Genomic DNA, 15,555 nt, shown 5'->3' on the forward strand with positions numbered 1-15,555 from the left:
ACCCCAAAATTAAACCTGTGCTCACAGCTAAAAATATTCTATGAAAATTCCAACATCCTTGACACCTCTTTATAAAAATTATTATTTGACCATCAGAAATTATTTTACACAAAAAAATATAAATGGACTCTTAAAAATATTCACAATATTTAAGATAGAGCTTTGAAATTTTATCTCATGCACTGATCCTAATACTACATTAAATATATATCCAATATTCTATAAAAAATGCAATTTTCTTCTTGACACTTCCTTATAAAAATCACGATTTGAATCTCAGAATTTAAAAATAATATTTAAATTCTGGCCAAGTACTCCTACTAACCCAATGATGTTTAGTAATGGACATTTCAATGTAACGGTACCTCACAATTTTCCGAATTTTCAGGATTTTGTATAAGTTTCTCAACCGAATTTTCTGTGATTTGATATTTTACGTTCTCATTCGATGAAAAATCTTCCAATCGAAAATTATTAATTTCGGCTAACGTTTTGTGGCTTTGTTAGTCCCTAAAAATAAAATTTAAAAAAAAAATCCTATTGTATTTAACATTTTTTAGCTTTAAATTTATCAATAATATAAATAATAATTTATAATATAAATTGAAATAAATTTCTTTAACAATTTATTGATTTAAGAATACAACCCCGCGGGCATCGAATTTTTCCACTAAGAATTTTTTTTTTGGAACATCCTGTGTATACAATGACAGCAATTTAAACACCATGTACCTCAATCGAGTCAATCGATTACCCCCTGTTGAAATCATATCAGTATCTCTCTCAGTAAATGTGTTTCAAAAAAATTGCAAATCAATTATGTCCATTCTATCATAATGTGATTATAGTAAGATATTTAGAAATAATAAAATGTAATTATTTTATATATTGTATTCTAATATAAGCTTATATTGTAATTTATAAAAAACAAAAATTATCATTTAGTGCTTTACATTACTTTTTAATTGGTGGTGATTATTTTTATAAAAATTTATCCATGCTTTTATTTGAAGACAAAAAATGTGATTTATTTTTTAATATAAAGTAGTAACGCTACATACCTACCGCGTCGCCTCTCAAGTATTTTGTGTTTCTCAATGGCATTGTGTTATCTAAACTGCTTATTTTATATAATTTTGAAATAATTGTCTTTGCAGTTATTTTGTTTACCCTACTACAAGCTTAAGCTTTTGTTATAATAATTTAAACATATTATATATTTCTTAATATTTATTTTGATGTTTGTTTTGTAAAAAATTGGTTTGTTTCTATTTTTTCTACACTCTCTAAAACATAACCTAAGTTTAAGATTTATTTATGAATTCTATCATAATTATAGATTATTATAATATAAAATAATGTAATAAAAATTAATTTTATATTAATGTATTATTTATAAGTTAATATATAAGTCATTTATATATGTATCCTACTTATTTAATTAATTTGTAAAAATGTTCAATTTATTAGTTGTACCCTAAAGTCTTTTTTTTAATTCCGGTATAGAAAATTTCCCAGTTACAACTTAAAGGAATAATAAGGATTGATTTAGAAATGCGACGAGAAATATTTTTAGCGTATTCTCAGGGTTATAAGCTAGCGTATTCTTCAAGAAAACTGCAAGAGTATTATTAGGACTTTAAGTGGGGAATTTTTAGGACATTCACAGATATATAAGTGTCAAATTTTTAAAGAATATTTTTAAGGTTAGGGTTTTCTCAGGCCTTTTAAATAATATTTTTAGGCTGCCCACGAGCCTATAAGAACGTGTGTATAAGCATATTTCTTGAAAAAACTAGCATATGCCCGCTACTTTGTTAGCGAATGTGGGAAATTTTTAAAAATGTATTAACATATCATACTACATATGTCAGAAAAAACTAAACAATGAACACATTAATATCGACTATAAATTAAATTCAAATTTAGTTCCACTTAGCACACATTAATTCCACGAGTACCCTCCTCAAACATCCACCAAAACTTCCTGCATATCCCGATCCTACACCCTCACAGTGATACTAAATTCAAATTTCAGGATTCAAACTCTATTGGTTCACCCACAATTTAAATTGAACCAAATTTAGTACACAGTAGTACGAATTTCCAAAACATACTACTTAACCCAAACCTACAATCCCACAGTGATCCTAAATCCAAGTTTCTGGATTTCAAGTCTATCGCTTCACCCACAATTCAAATTGTACCAAATTTAGTACACAGTATTACCAATTTCCAAACTTCCTACGTACCCCAATCCCACACCCCCACAGTGATCCCAAATCAAAATTTCAGGTTTCTATCGCTTCATCCACATTTTAAATCGTACCAAATTTCGTACACATTAGTACAAATTTCTAAAACTTCCTTCATATCTCTATGTTACAACTCAACAGTGATCCTGATTCCAAATTTCATGATTCTAGCTCTATTGGTTCACCTAAAATTCAAATTGTACCAAATTTACTACCGTTTAGTAACCATAAGTATTAATTTCTTAAACTGAATCCTTACTCCAATCCTACAACCCTACAGTGATCCCGATTCCAAATTTCATTGTTCCCGCTGTATCTGTTCACCCACATCCAAATTGTAGCAATTTTAGTACGATTTAGTACTTTTCGTACACATAAGTAAAAAATTTCAAAAACCATCTACATATCACAATCCTACATTCCAACGGTAATGTTAATTTCAAATTTCATTCCAGTTCGATTTGTATCTTCATATTAAATTTGTACCTAATATAGTACCATATAGTACTTTTCATACACATGAGTATAATAGACCTTACATCGCAACCCTAATTCGCTTTTCAAATTTAAAGATTTTTGATCTATTCATTAACATGCTACGAAATTTCGTACATTTTAGTACTTTTCGCATAGTTATAGTTTGAATGTCCAAAAAACCCTTTGCTATATCTATTCTACACTCCATCAGTGACCCTCATTTAAAATTAAAGAGTTCTAGCTCTACCGATTCGCCAAATACAAACGGTATCACATTTAGTACTTTTTAGTACTTTTCGCACCGTTCTAGTACGAACTTCCAAACACCCAGCCTTATCTGTCGCCTTTGTACCAAGTTTGACCTTTACCCAAAATTTCAAGATTCTAGCTTCAGCCGTTTCATCTGGGCGTTGATGAATCGTTAAATCAGTCAATCTTAAGACCATAATCGTGGAATTTTTAAACACTATTTTTGGGGTATTCTCGGAGGCATAAGTGTGGCATTTCCAAAGAATATTTTTAGGATATTCGAAAAAAAATATAATTGAACATTTTTACAAAAATTATTATTTATAAAAAAAATGAGTATTAAGTCCTTGATATTTTTTCACTGTTCTTTTTCAACAACTATTTTTTACGAATTTTTTTAATTATTTTATTTTTATCTTCTTTCCACCCTATCCCCCATCCCCACGATTCAGGTCACCGAATGCATCAACATTATGAACAATATTCTAAAGCTACTCTATCGCAAAGATATCGGCCATACACATAACGATATACGTGACATTATGCTGATCCTGCTGAGAACTGTCATCAAAACCTCCCACAATTTAGATCGTGAAAATCAATTGGTGGCCAATTTGGTAGCCATTATGTTGGGTATCCTGCAGTGTATGGATGCATCACATTATGAGATATTTGTACGACATCTAAACAATCGCTTCGAATTGCAAGATTTTGTCATTGAAATCCTATTGGTATTTGAGGAGCTGGTATCACCACATCAAAAGCCGGTATTTCAACGTGACTGGATGGATATGATAATGCATCAGAACACAGTGATATTGGGTGCCTTGAAACAGCTGTCAATTGTAATAGTCGATCATTTTATTGACCCATTCGAAAAGCAAGTGTGGTCGAATTTCTTCCAATGTTCCATAGCCTTCCTGATCCAGTCACCTCTGCAGTTGAATGACTTCAATGACAACAAACGGCAAATGATCTTTGCCCGTTATCGTGATATACGAAAAGATACGGCTCAAGAGATTCGTAAAATGTGGTTCCAGCTGGGTGAACATAAGCCACAATTTGTACCACAGCTTGTGGAGCCCATTTTGGAAATGAGTATGATACCCGAGGTGGAACTGAGAAAAGCCACAATTCCTATATTCTTCGATATGATGCAATGCGAATATTATAGTTCGAAACATATCCATGATAGTTATGGTGATACGAAACGCAACAATGCCCATTACAAGGCGAACTTTAATGAATTCGAAAGAGAAATGATTGAAAAATTGGATATCCTAATTGGTGCCGGTAAAGGAGATGTGCAATATAAAGAGCTATTCGAACAAATTATGCTCGAAAAATGTAATGCCCATAACATACTCAATGTGGAGGGTACGAAGTTTGTTAATATGGTTACGAAGTTAATGGATCGCCTGCTGGAATATCGTTGTATTATCCAAGATGAAAGTAAAGAGAATCGTATGGCCTGTACTTTTTCATTGCTGCAATTCTATTCGGAAGTTAATCGTAAGGAGATGTATATACGTTATGTCTACAAACTGTGTGATCTGCATATGGAATTTGACAACTACACAGAAGCTGCCTTCACCCTGAAACTCCACACGGAGCTACTCTCCTGGGATGATACCGAACTTTCAGCTTTGCTACGCTCCCACCGTCACATGCAATGTCGCAGCCATCGTGATCTGAAAGAGGCCTTGTATTATGAAATTATCGACTACTTCGATAAGGGTAAAATGTGGGAATGTGCCATTGATATGTGTAAGGTTCTCGTCCAGCAGTACGAAAATGAAATATATGACTACATCAAACTGGCAGATTTACTCAAGAAAATGGCCTTGTTCTATGAAAAAATACTCAAAGAAATGAGACACACATCCGAGTATTTCCGTGTCTGCTTCTATGGCTTGGGTTTTCCACGATTCTTGCAAAATAAAATGTACATTTATCGTGGCAAGGAATATGAGCGATTGGATGATTTTAGTACTCGCATCCTAATGCAACATCCTCAGGCGGAATTAATGCATACGCTGGAAATGCCCGGTGAAGATATAACACAAAGTGAAGGACAATATATACAAATAAATAAAGTCGAACCGATTATGGATGAAGCTTTCGCTAAATTCACAGATACGAAAATTATTTCAACGGAAATCGTGAAATATTTCAATAATAATAATGTACAGAAATTTAAATTTTCACGGCCGTATCGTGAAAGTTCATGTAGCGGAGGCTCGGATGATGGTGTCGGTAATTTGTGGTTGGAACGTACCGTGGTGACGATTAAATATCCTCTACCGGGTATATTGCGTTGGTTCCCCGTCATCGAATCGGATACTTTTAAGGTGAGTGGAGATCAATCAAAAAAATCTTCAATAATATTTTAAAGGCAGGGTGGGTCATTATCCTTGAATTTTTTAAGAGATTTAAAAACTTTAAATGACATTTATTTTAGAATATTTTTGAGGGCTGTTTGAGGGTGTTAAATTCGGAATTTTCAAGCAAATATGTTTAGGGTTTTCTTTGGCCTACAAACGTAAATTTTGTAAAGCATATTTTTAAGAGGTTCCCTTGGGTACAAACCTAAAATGTATCAAGAAAATTTAAAGGTTATTCGCAGCTCTATAAGTGTGGAATTTATATCTAATATTTTTAGGACATTTTCAAAGCTACAACAGTGGAATTGATTCAGCATATTTTTATGGTTTTTTCAGGACTATAACCTAGATTTTGTAAAGCGTATTTTTAGGAGATTCACATGGCTACAAATCTAAAAATTTTCAAGGAAACTTTAAGGTATTCTCTGGCATATATACATAAAACTTGTAAGGGATATTTTTAGGCGGTTCTCATGCCAACAAACCTAACATTTTTCAAGAAAAGTGTGAGGGTATTCGCAGATCCATAGGTGTGGAATTTATATCTAATATTTTAGGACATATTCAGAACTACAGAAGCGAAATTGTTGAAGGATATATTTATGGTATTTTTAGGACTATAAGCGTAATAGTTTTAATGAATATTTTTTTAGGGTATTCTCAGGATTATACGTGTGATATTTTAAAGAGAAAATTTAGGGTGCTCTTAGGTCAACAAACGTGGAATTTGTAAATAATATTTTTATGGTATTCTCAGTTTTAAATGAGTAGAATTTTTAAATATTATTTTTACGGCACTCTGAGGGCTACTGGCTTGGAATTTTTAAATACATTATTTGGGGTATTCTCAAGGCTATAAGAGTTCAATTTTTAACGCATATTTTTAGAGTATTCTCAAGAATTTTCAAAGACAATTTTTAAGGCATTTTCTGGGCTATACATAGAGTATTTTTAAAGTATACTATTAGGGTATTCTCAGGGCTATGACCTTTGAATTTTTAAAATATTTTTATGGTTCTTTTCAAGCATAGGACATAGGATATTCTAAGGGCTATTGAGTGCAAGTTTTTAGGGTATAGGGTAAAATAGTTCTTAATGACCAAGGGGCTTGGGCTTTAAAAACTTATATTTTTGACGATGACTTGAAACTTGGAGTGTTTTAAAAATATGTTTTCAATTACCATCAGACCTAGATTTTTGAGGTTTTAATATTTTTCAGAGCTTTAATCGCTATTTTTTTTTTTAAATAAGTTAATTTTTTATAAGTATTTTTCAAATCATTTTTTATTTTATATTTCAGATTTCCCCACTTGAATTGGCCGTTGAGACAATGAAGACGACAAACAAGGATATACGCGATTTAATTATTGCCCATAAAAATGATGAAACAATACCGGTTAACCCCTTGGGCATGAAGATCCATGGTATTGTTGATCCCGCCGTTATGGGTGGTACAAAGAAATATGAAGATGCCTTCCTCACGGCTGAGTACTTGGAAGAACATCCCGATGATAAGGAATTGGTAGAGGAATTGAAAGATTTGATTGCAGCACAAATTCCCTTATTGGAAATTGGTAAGATCAGATTTTAAAAATCCACTTTTTAAGCAGATGATTTTTAATAATTTGTTTTTTTTTTCTATTTCCCTGCAGCCATAACACTGCACCGGCAAAAGGTACCCGAAAGTTTAAAACTATTCCATGAACGTTTAGAAACATGTTTTGCCGATATGCAGGCTCAAGTGGAGGCCAAGTATGGCAAGAGGGTAAGTTTCCATTCAAGTGTGTTCTACTTCAAATGTTTCAAATGTTCAAATGTTTTAATTTTTTATTATTTATTCTTATTTATTAAATATAAATATTTTACTTATATATTTTTATTTACCCATATTTTTGTAGACTTGTGACCTAAAACTAGATCGTGATTCGGTAATAATGCGCCGCAACAACTCCTTTATGCCCAGCATGTGTGATACCAATAATCGTTTGTCCGAGACCAGTATGGGCTCTTCAGAGTAAGTTGGAAATAATTTCTATCAAAGGTTTTTTTTTAGTTTTCTAATTGATTTATTTTATTTTCTTCTCTTCTCTATTGCAGTAGCGGTCTTTCAAAATCAACAACACGACCTCCAACCAATTCAATTAAATCCACATTTGGTTTTGCTTTTAATCCTAGGTATGTTTTCAATTATATTTAAATACTTATTTAAGTAGTGCCCATGAATACATTATAAACGAGTTTCAAAGGTACATTGGCCGCCTATTAAATATACGATATTAGACCTTAAAAAATATAAAATTTGTAACACTATCAGTTGTAGAAGCTTGCGTATTACAAAGAATATTTTTAGGGGCTATCTGGCTTTGTTTTGAAGACCATTTTTTAATGAGTATCATAATTAGTGAATATTTTATAACATTTTTGTGAATTTTTATACTAATCCGGAATTAGAAAAAATATTTTCAGGCTATTATCATGCCAATAAAAGTTGAAATTTTTAAACTTTTAAATTGTAAACATTTTTTAAGAATAGTTTTGGGGTACCGCATGATTTATGTGAAATATTTTTAGGACAAGAGTGGATTTTTCCACTGTATATTTTTTCAGTACTCTTATGATTATAGTGATATTTTTAAAATATAAATTTAGGCTGCTATCAGACCAACAATTGTAGATTTTGAGTTTTTGTTTCTATGCCTTTTAGGGCGAAGGATCATTCAAGTAAATTCAAGTAAATGTTGCAATGATCATTGCAACTCCGATCATGTAGCTCATCTCGAAAGAGAAATTAATAAAAAAAAATTGTAGATTTTGTTAATAATATTTTTGTTTGGGATTTTTTTTAATAATATTATTTGCTATTCTCAAAGCTATAAGGGTGTAATTTTTACGCATATTTTTACGATAATAAATGTGGAATTTGCAAATATAATTTTTAAGGCAGAATTTTTGAAGTAAATTCTTAAGGTAATCATAGGGCTATGTAAATGGTAATTTAAACAGTTTTGATGGTATTTTTTCAAATTTTAAAGAATATTTTTAGGGCTATAAAATTGGTATTTTTTACTAAAAAATTAAGAATAACATATAAATATCATTTAAAACACCTAGCCCTGATATTACCCTAAAAATATTCTAAAAATAATCTTTAAAAACTCAAATTTTATAGTGCATAGATTTCTCTAAAATACTATACAAAACCGTCACTTATAGAGCTGATACTTGCATTGCGAAATATTCTTTAAAAATTGCCATGAAAAACCCCTAAAAATACATTAAAAATAGCCTTTTTTTTTTTAATTTTTTATATTTATGGGCATTACTTATATATATATATATATTAATTTAAAGGATTTTAAATAATAATGAATCTTCTTAAATTTTCTTTTATATTTCTATTCAAATATTGTTGTTTCATTGTTGTAATAAAATTTTATTTTCCAATCATTTTCAGTTTGAAAATATAATTTTTGTAAATATCGGAAAAAATATGTATTATATTTAAATGTTTAGTGTCTATATTTTTTTTAAGGAATGCATTTTTTTCTCATTTTGAGATTTTGATTTTTTCTTTCTTTCCAAACCAATTATAATTTCCCAAACCTGGCTTCTTTTTTGTTATTTCAATATTTTGTTCTTGTATTATATTTATTGCTTTGTGTGTTGTGTTGTTGTTTTATTTTCTTTTTTTTTTTTTTTCCTTTTTGTGCTCCTTTATTTATTTCTTTGATTGCAAACTGAATAGACCCAGTCTTGGTCATTCTCCAAGTACAAAAAGCAAAACCAAGGATAAAACCCCCTCAAAACGTCGATCGATCTCAAAAAAGGTATGAGTTTTTGTTTTGTATATTTGTTGTTGTAATTGTTTAATTGATTGATATACTTATTTTTAAATTCTAGTTGGATCGTGACGCCCTAAGTCTACCGGTGGCCAATAGCCAATGGTATACAGCACCCTTGACAACGATAACCTCAACACCGGAAAAAGAATCAAATACATCGATAATATCAGCGTCCAATACCTCGCTGTGTTCGAAGACCGCTGATCCGAAAGTATTAACTGAAGAGGTAAGTATTTTGATAGAAAAAAGTTAAAACTGAAGAAGGCGTGGATTTTTTAAAGATTAGCTTCTCAAGGGTCATAAAAGGCGTGGATTTTTTAAAGATAAGTTTTTCAAGGGCCATACGAGGCGTGGATTTTTTAAAGATTAGTTTTTCAAGGGCCATACGAGGCGTGGATTTTTTAAAGATTAGTTTTTCAAGGCGTGGATTTTTTAAAGATTAGTTTTTCAAGGCGTGGATTTTTTAAAGATTAGTTTTTCAAGGCGTGGATTTTTTAAAGATTAGTTTTTCAAGGCCTGAATAAGGCGTGGATTTTTTAAAGATTAGTTTTTCAAGGCCTGAATAAGGCGTGGATTTTTTAAAGATTAGTTTTTCAAGGGCCATACGAGGCGTGGATTTTTTAAAGATTAGTTTTTCAAGGGCCATACGAGGCGTGGATTTTTTAAAGATTAGTTTTTCAAGGGCCATACGAGGCGTGGATTTTTTAAAGATTAGTTTTTCAAGGCTCATACAATGTGTGGATTTTTTTTAAAGATTAGTTTTTCAAGGCCTGAACAAGGCGTGGATTTTTTAAAGATTAGTTTTTCAATGCCTAAACAAAGTGAGGATTTTTTAAAGATTAGTTTTTCAATGCCTAAACAAAGTGAGGATTTTTTAAAGATTAGTTTTTCAATGCCTAAACAAAGTGACGATTTTTTAAAGATTAGTTTTTCAATGCCTAAACAAAGTGAGGATTTTTTAAAGAATATTTTTTCAAGAACGTTGATTTTATAAAGAATATTATTTAATATTCCATTTCCTTGGTTTTTTCCAGCTTACCTCCAAACGCCCCTTGCGATCGGAAAAAGAAAAGGAACGCCGTTTGTCACGACCGGCCAGTATTGCAACACCCACAGCAAGTATGAAAGGTTTTTCGGCTGCCGATACACAATCTCTATCCGGTGCGGATAGCAGTAATCGCAACTCCGTGGAGACTACCGATTCAACATCCGAAGAGGATTTAATACCACCACCATTGCCTGCCAAAACTCGAGACTCTACAGATTTTTCTAGTCTCAATTATAGTTTGGATTGGAACAACAGTACATTTTCATTGGGCAGTGCCCTGAGTCCGAATGGCACCATAACCAGGGGTACAACGTGCTCGAGCACGAACACGACCACCACCAGTATTGTGAATACATCATATGAATATGTTGAAACCAAAAATTTTCTAATAACCACCACGGCCGTGAATGCTAATGATGATAAAAAGAGGCCACCAACACCACCACCAAAGCCATCAAGGAATAGCAAACACATTCCATAAGAAATTAAAAAAAAAACACAGAGGAACGGAAATTTTCAAACTCAAGTCAAATCGATTGCTCAATTTTAAGGACAAATCGAAAAAAAAATAATTAAGAGAAAAAAGAAAACAAGTGCCAAAAATTTAATAACAACAACAATAATATTGAAGACAGTTGGAAGAAGTTAAAAATAAGAAAATAATTGAAAAAGAAAAAAAACGAAAAAGGGGAGTGGCGGCCAACCAGATCGAGGTTATACTTGGCGTTAATTGTTTTTTAAATGTTTAGTAAGTTTATTTTTTAAATTTTATTTTATTTTTTATTAATTATTATTTTTTAATAATTATTATGATATTAATTAGGTATTTTAGATATTAATTTTTAAATATAACAACAACAACAAATATGTATTATATAAAAAAAGAAATTAACGACAACAACAACAACACATTTCACACACACATACTACAAACTATATACTCTTAAAAAATTTCCAATTTATTTTTAAAAAAAAAATAATGATATAAACAAGTCTTCCTATTTTTTATAATAATATTTTTTTTATTTTTTTATATAATATTTTTTAATATTTTATTTAAAAAAAAAATAATTCGTGTCATTCTAAAAAAATAAATTTTTATTAAATGTTAGTCTTTTTTAGTTTTTAAAATATATATTAATTTTAGAAAATTACAAAAAAAAGAACCGATAAACGAAAGAAAAAAACAAACAGCAAATTGTACTGGACAACTCAGTATTTTGTTATATATAATTTTTTAATAATTTTAAGAATTAAAAAATTATTGTTTAAATTTAATAAAAAAAAGTGCCACTATTGAAACAAAGGAAAGGAAAAAAACTAGAAGAAACAATTATAGGAAATAATGCACAAAAAAGAATAATTTTTATAAAAAGAATTACAAACAAAAAATACTAATCAGGAATTAAGTCAATTATTTTCGAAACAAAAATGAAAAACTAAACCATATTCTAGCAAAGAAAATCATGTTTATATTTTTGTTTACTAAATTAATTTTTATATTCTAGAAAATTCAAGTTTATATTTTTGTTTACTAATTTTTAATATGTTTTATATATAATATTATTTTTTATATAATATTAAAAACAAGAAAATTCTTTTCCTATTATCATATTCGATTTGAAAACGATCTGCGAACTTTTTAACAACAATTATTGGGCAATATTTTTTTAAAATTAATATTTTTCATAATTAAATTTTTAGCAATTTATTTTAGTCACTACTTTGCAATATCCCTTAAAAAATAATCTACCTATTTTTAAACTCGTGCACTGGCTCTATAATAACTATCTTTAGTTTTTAACGAAAAAAATATTTTTATAAGTCTTGTCATTCATAGATATAAAGCAATTACATTTATTTTTTAAATATTTAATTTTAATTCAGTTTCAGTCTTCTTTTTTATAAGTTTTGGAACTTTATTTAATAAATGGCCAAAGATTTTTTAAGTATGTATTTTACAAAATAAAAAAGAGTGCACAGGCATACCTAACTAGTTATACAAACATAAATACATTAGTAATATATTATACATATATACATGTAAAAACAAAATATACATTTTTATATATGTGTGTGTTTTTAAGATCAGTTTTTTCTCTGTGTAGGTAATAAATTTAATGTTTATACAAATAAAAAAGAGAAATTGTTTTTATTATTTTTTTCGATTCTAAGGTAACATTTTGGAAATAAGTATTTTTAATGCCTAAAGAAGACTTTTTTCGAGGCCCAAATAAGGCGTGGATTTTTAAAAAGAAGACTTTTTCAAGGCCTAAACAAGGCGTAGATTTTTAAAAATAAGACTTTTCAAACCCTAAATAAGTCTTGGATTTTTAAAAGGCCACTTTTTTCAACGAATAATTAAGGCGTGGATTTTAAAAAGAAGACTTTTTTCAACTACTAAATAAGGCGTGGATTTTAAAAAGAAGTATTTTTTGAGGCCCAAATAAGGCGTGTATTTTTAAAAGACTACTTTTCTTCTAGGCCCAAATAAGGCGTGGATTTTTAAAAGAAGACTTTTTTCTAGGCCTAAATAAGGCGTGGAAGACTTTTTTCTAGGCCTAAATAAGTCGTGGATTTTTTAAAGAAGACTTTTTCTAGGCCTAAATAAGGCGTGGATTTTTGAAAAAGACTTTTTTCTAGGCCTAAATAAGGCGTGGGAGACTTTTTTCTAGGCCTAAATAAGGCGTGGATTTTTAAAAGAAGACTTTTTTCTAGGCCTAAATAAGGCGTGGATTTTTAAAAGAAGACTTTTTTCTAGGCCTAAATAAGGCGTGGATTTTTAAAATAAGGCCTATATGAAGCGTGCAGTTTTAAAAGAACGCCTATATGAGGCGTGGAGTTTTAAAAGAAGGCCTGTATGAGGCGTGGAGTTTTAAAAGAAGGCCTATATGAGGCGTGGAGTTTTAAAAGAAGGCATATATGAGGCGTGGAGTTTTAAAAGAAGGCCTATATGAGTCGTGGAGTTTTAAAAGAAGGCCTATATGAGGCGTGGAGTTTTAAAAGAAGCCCTATATGAGGCGTGGAGTTTTAAAAGAAGGCCTATATGAGGCGTGGAGTTTTAAAAGAAGCCCTATATGAGGCGTGGAGTTTTAAAAGAAGGCCTATATGAGGCGTGGAGTTTTAAAAGAAGACTTATTTTTTTTAGCCCCGAATAAGGCGTGAATTTTTAAAAGAAGACATTTTTCAACGACTAAATAAGCCGTGGTACAGACAGCATGGTAGTGAAATTTGAAACCCAATGAGAACCCAAAATACCATATTACAGCCAATTCGGTTGAAAAACGTGTAAAAAATCCCCAAAATACCGAATATTGGAGGGTACCGATATATGGAGGCTACCCTGAAACTTGGCTCAATATTAATAATTTTTGGTACGGAGATGTGTTATGCAATGAGAAACCAAAATACCAAATTTCAGCCCATTCGGTTAAAAAAGTATCCAAAAATCTCCAAAATACCGAATATTGGTGGGTACCGTTATATGGGGGCTACATTGAAACTTACGTCAATATGAATCATTTTTGGTAGTAAGATTTGAAACCCAATGAGAACCCGGCATACCAAATTGCAGTCAATTTGGTTGAAAAAAGCGATCAAAATTCCCAAAATACCGAATATTGGGGGTACTATTAAATGGGGGCTACCCTGAAACTTGGGTCAATATTTATAATTCTTGGTACGGAGATGTGTTACACAATGAGAACACAAAATTCTAAATTAGAGCCAAATCGGTTTAAAAACATGGTCAATATCCACAAAATACCGAATATAGAGGGGTACAGTTATGAGAGGGCTACACCAAAACGTGGACCGATATATCCCATTTACATAACCAAACATCCTAGAAGTTTAAGCTATATATGTGCAAAATTTCAAAGATCTACGGATACACATCGACATTGATTTTATTTTGATCAAGAATAGACATTTATAGGGTCTCTAGGGAGTATTTTGAGGGGTTACAAACGGAATGGAGGGTATAAAAACATGCGATATTTTTTCTTCTTTAATTTGTCCAACTCTTCAATCCTGAAAAATATTATTTTCTTTGTCCTATTTCTAAAAATGTATGTATCTTCCTTTAACAGTTTCTACCATTTTGCCATTCGCCTAAAAGTATGCTATAATTTTCGTTACAAACCAGCAGCCATAGAAGAAGACGAAAAGAAATTGGCCCTTTTTGAAAACACAATTTTGGTGTGTTTTACATTTTCATGTAACAGGTGCCCAGTAGCGAACAGTAAGTATATTTCGCAGCATCGTTGAATTAAAATGCTAATAACTCAGCGACTACTTAATCGATTGTCAAAAATTTTGCACAAATGTTTAGGGGGAAATCTAAAGTTTTATTTCATATTAAAGCTATATATAAAAACGTATATTATATATGAGCAAATTAGAAATGTGTGAGAACTTAAATATTGTTTTAAGTATCGACTATTTTTTTGCTTTTTTGGTTAAATGTAACAAAGTGGAGTCTCCTTTCATTCGATGTACACGTTATTTTGCCGCTCGTATTGAATTGAGCCGAGAAAGGCGAATAATGTGGGAGTTCTTTGGATGTTGTTTTTTTTTAATATCGACTAATTTTTTGATTTTTTTGTTAAATGTAAATAATGTAGAGTCTCGTTTTATTCGATTTACAAGATATTTTGCAGATCGTATTAAATTTTTGTCGAGAATGACTAATTCTGTTCTTGACCATCTGTCAAATTTTGTAGCTGAACAATATGGATCCATGGATTATTAAATTATATTTATCTGGATTAAAATTATATTTATATTTCATCAATTATGATTAAAATCCAAATATCTCCAATATTGAAAAATCAAAAAAAAAAAAAAAGAACAAATGTATCCGGTTATTGATCGTAGGTTTACTTACTTAGATGGCTAATGACAGAACTTTCGTTCCATAATCCAAGCTTAGAAAAGATTTCCAGGCGCGTCGGTCTTTTGCGCAGTTTTTCCAGTTTGAAAGATCATATTCGGCAATAGTGTCCTCCACTTGATTTTTCCATCTTATTCGTGGCCTTTCCCTTCTGCGTGAAGCATCAGCTGGTTCGCTTTTATATGCCTTTTGGACTGGGGCATCTTCATCCATTCTCACAACATGACATAGCCAATGTAGTCGCTGCAGCTCAATACGTCTAACAATGTCGATGTCCGAGAATAGCTGGTACAGATCATGGTTCCTTCGGCCGATATTATATATAACGTATATATATATATAAATCTTTTGGAGAATATTTTTCTCAAACACTCCAAGAATTCATCTGCTTGCGTAAGTGCCCATG

The 15,555-nt window shown here is 30.7% G+C and overlaps 1 protein-coding gene across 1 annotated transcript in view; it reads left to right on the forward strand.

The window, feature by feature from the left end:
- The window catches only part of LOC133330258 (dedicator of cytokinesis protein 1), a 91,992-nt gene extending 81,256 nt beyond the window's left edge, over positions 1 to 10,736 (forward strand). Inside the window, exons 14-21 of the mRNA XM_061538716.1 lie at positions 3,434 to 5,332; positions 6,666 to 6,939; positions 7,018 to 7,130; positions 7,264 to 7,379; positions 7,463 to 7,540; positions 9,111 to 9,192; positions 9,266 to 9,433; positions 10,242 to 10,736. Of these exons, the coding sequence (XP_061394700.1) occupies positions 3,434 to 5,332; positions 6,666 to 6,939; positions 7,018 to 7,130; positions 7,264 to 7,379; positions 7,463 to 7,540; positions 9,111 to 9,192; positions 9,266 to 9,433; positions 10,242 to 10,736 (3,225 nt within the window). The remainder of the gene's footprint in view (positions 1 to 3,433; positions 5,333 to 6,665; positions 6,940 to 7,017; positions 7,131 to 7,263; positions 7,380 to 7,462; positions 7,541 to 9,110; positions 9,193 to 9,265; positions 9,434 to 10,241) is intronic.
- Positions 10,737 to 15,555: the final 4,819 nt, after the last annotated feature.

This window comes from Musca vetustissima, unplaced genomic scaffold (genome assembly GCF_032173495.1).
Source record: "Musca vetustissima isolate MV318-11 ecotype Yass unplaced genomic scaffold, APGP_CSIRO_Mvet_v1 utg6823, whole genome shotgun sequence".
NCBI lineage: Eukaryota > Metazoa > Arthropoda > Insecta > Diptera > Muscidae > Musca > Musca vetustissima.